This window comes from Chaetura pelagica, unplaced genomic scaffold (assembly GCF_000747805.2).
Source record: "Chaetura pelagica isolate M959 unplaced genomic scaffold, ChaPel_1.0 scaffold213, whole genome shotgun sequence".
NCBI classification, from domain to species: Eukaryota; Metazoa; Chordata; class Aves; order Apodiformes; family Apodidae; genus Chaetura; species Chaetura pelagica.
Window position 1 is genome coordinate 123,710 of NW_009952597.1, and position 3,028 is coordinate 126,737.

The following is a 3,028-nucleotide window of genomic DNA, read 5'->3' on the forward strand; positions in this document are numbered from 1 at the left end:
CGATGGCGACAACACAGCCAGAAGGAGTAGAACAAGAGGAAGAGCAGGTCCAGAGCAAGGCAGGAGAGAGCGATGCCACCCAACAGCAACAGGGCCTGTGGAAAAGAGACAGATGTCACATCTGGCCCCGGCACGGCCACGGCAGGGGTGTGGACCAGGGCCTAGGTGTCTGAGGGCTCTGCAGTGACACAGCACTGAAGGTGCACATAGAAAACTAGTTGTTTTGTGAGTTTTGTATATATATATGGGTTTTTTTCAATATAAAGAGGGGATTTTTAGCCCCACTTTCTCCCATCTCTGCATCTCGCTTGACGAAACCACGTCCTGTACCCAAGCAGCAAAGATCTGAGCCATTTTGTCTGTCCCAGACTGCAAACAATCTAAGTGAATCAGGGAGGGTTTCCTCTTTACTCCTAATCAGAGGTCAGCAGATTGAAAGAGAAAAAAAAAAAAAAGAAGGAAAAAATAGTTCAGCCAGCTGCCTCTATCTGTACAGTCCTTTAATCTTCATGAATAAATATGCAGGCTTATTCATTAGAAATCCAAGTGCATGAGTGGGTTTGAAAGGGGGTGGAATTTATTATACATGCATGAGATTGATTTTTAAAAAAATGAATCCCCATGCAATGCTTCTGTTCAAGGCAGACCCAGAATAAATGCTAAACCTCTCCATATACATCCACATGTATAGGTACAACAAATGTGGATCCTAGAGACACATGGGCTTGGAGCTGCCACAAGCTGAGTTATTGTTATACCTATTTCTAGTCAGATGTCCCTGGGAGGAAGGGAAAGCAATAAGTGTTTAACTCCACTCCAATTTCTTTTTATTCAGAAAATCCTGGCCAAAAGCCAAAAATGCAAAACGATTTTGTTAAATTTAAAAAAAAAATCCATTCTAACACCAAATCCAGCCACACTTTCCCACATGCATGAATTAAGTACTTTACCCATTAGCTTTTTTGGATAAATTCTTGGTAGTGGTGACTAATGCCAATTTATCAGAAATGACTTAAATATCTGGAAAGGGCTTAAGTCACTTACTGCTGCCCCAGTATCAGGAAGAGAGACATAGATCTGTATCAGCAAAGCTAAAACAAAGGTTTGGGTTGTGGGCTTTTTTTTTTTTTTAATCAATATCTCTTTTCCTCTTTGTGCAGAAATTCCTTAAAGAACATTTATACACTTCCTCCTGACTGAAACAATAACTTCCTCCTGGTCAAAGAAATGAAACAAAGAATGCTGTGATTAAAGTAAGACTCTCAACAAAACTGGTGACCATTTCTAACAGGATCTGGTAATAACTTGGTCTTTGTAGGCTTTTCTTCCCCTTCTTTCCCCTCCACTCTGCTCCATAGGTACTCCCTGTTGAGTTATTCACCTGGCAAGCTGCATGAGCCACACAATATACTTTCCAGCCAAGCAAATGTCAGTGTGTAGAGCCTGCAGGGCCCATGGCCAGACATAATGAGATCCATGCTGGTTGGAGCTCAGTGCTGCACCCCACACCTCCCCACAGCCACGTGCCGCTCGCTTCCCCAGCCTTAAGAAACTCACCCAAAGCCCACCAAGAGCCCTGGGATGGGGGGAGCTTCCAGGTGCTGCTTACCCAAACCAAACAGCAGAATCTTAGTCCCCTTGCAGAAAGTGAACTTTGAAATCTTTAACACAGAAGAGTGGGGGTGGAAGGGAAAAAGCCCTATTCCCCTTTCCCAGGATGACGCCAGATGGTGTGTGTGCTGTTTGAGTTCCCAAGCAGAGAGAGGCCTTCCAGAGGGAAGCTGCCTTCAGAGCCCCAAGTTCTTCCACTTCTGAAGGCTTGCCATACATGAGCACTCAATGCTAATTTAACTAACACATTTGGCATACCAAAGCTCCTTGGGGATATTCTTTCTTTTTTAAACACATCAGGCTGCTATAAGGCAAAGCTTTCCTGCGCTGCTCGCCTGCACTTCTTTCTTCACACCCTCAACCTTCCTGCACACCCTAAAAGGCATTACCACTGGAAACGTGAGCCCAGCTGAAAACATCCTCCCAGGGACTCCTTATCAGCAAAAAGTTCTCGTGGCAGCTCCAGACATAGAGGAACAGCCCCCATTAAAAGGGAAAAAAACAAAGCAACTACTGAAAAGAGAAAAAATAGTAATTAAAGACTGTCATGCAGCAAGAAACCTGGAGTTCTTGACACTTAAAATTTGCTTTCATTTATACATGTGGCCAAAAGGACTTGGCTGGCCCCTACACCATGATCTGTGCTTCATTTTCCAGAGAATATTTGTTTTCCATTAATGGATATGTGCCATGACAACAAGTGAAATCATCCAGCAGAGCATTTATTAATCTTTCTGACTGAAGAGTCAGTTTAGGACCCAGAGACTGGCTGGCAGTGAAAGCCTGGTTGCAACCAAAGATATGCCTGTGCTTGCTTGTCAGGATTAAACGATAGTATTTTAAAAAGGAGGGTTGAGGCTGGATAAACCCTCAGACACTCTATCCTGCAACAGTAAATCTGGGACTCGGTTATCCAAGGCCACGTTATTCCGAGTAAATGTAAAATTATGCGCTGGGCCTTTTGCCACAAAAGAGCATCAATTCATCTTCAAACATTTGCTGAGCTATCAGAACCTTTATAGCAAATGATGCATGAATTACCCTTACAGGAAAATGGAGACAACTTGGAGGAGCAACATTTTACCACTGTGCTGACACTAATGGCAGAAGTGGAGACAGAGCAGTCCCTGAAAATGAGTGTAAATCCAAGCAGTATCAGCCAGACTGGCAGGAGACAAAGCTACAGTGTTAGGAAGCACTTTCAAAATAAAAGTTAACAGCAGTACACTGGAAAGAAACCACAAGCAGCAATGCTAGCTTGGAAAGAAAGGCACCATGAAACCCGAACACACTCAGTTTTATGCAGGGATGATTCTCAAAAGCATGCTGGAATGCTAATAGCCCTTCTCAGCTCCAGCATGGCTGCCCAGATTCATGATATTTACTCTCTGAATGGGAGTAAGAAGCCAAAAAAGGG

General features: G+C 43.6%; 1 protein-coding gene across 1 annotated transcript in view; it reads right to left on the reverse strand.

Moving 5' to 3' along the window:
• Nucleotides 1-354, reverse strand: part of TTYH3 (tweety family member 3) — a 32,972-nt gene extending 32,618 nt beyond the window's left edge. Inside the window, 2 exon segments of the mRNA XM_009993711.1 lie at nt 1-95; nt 331-354. The exon segment at nt 1-95 is cut by the window's left edge and continues 16 nt beyond it. Of these exon segments, the coding sequence (XP_009992013.1) occupies nt 1-95; nt 331-354 (119 nt within the window).
• Nucleotides 355-3,028: the final 2,674 nt, after the last annotated feature.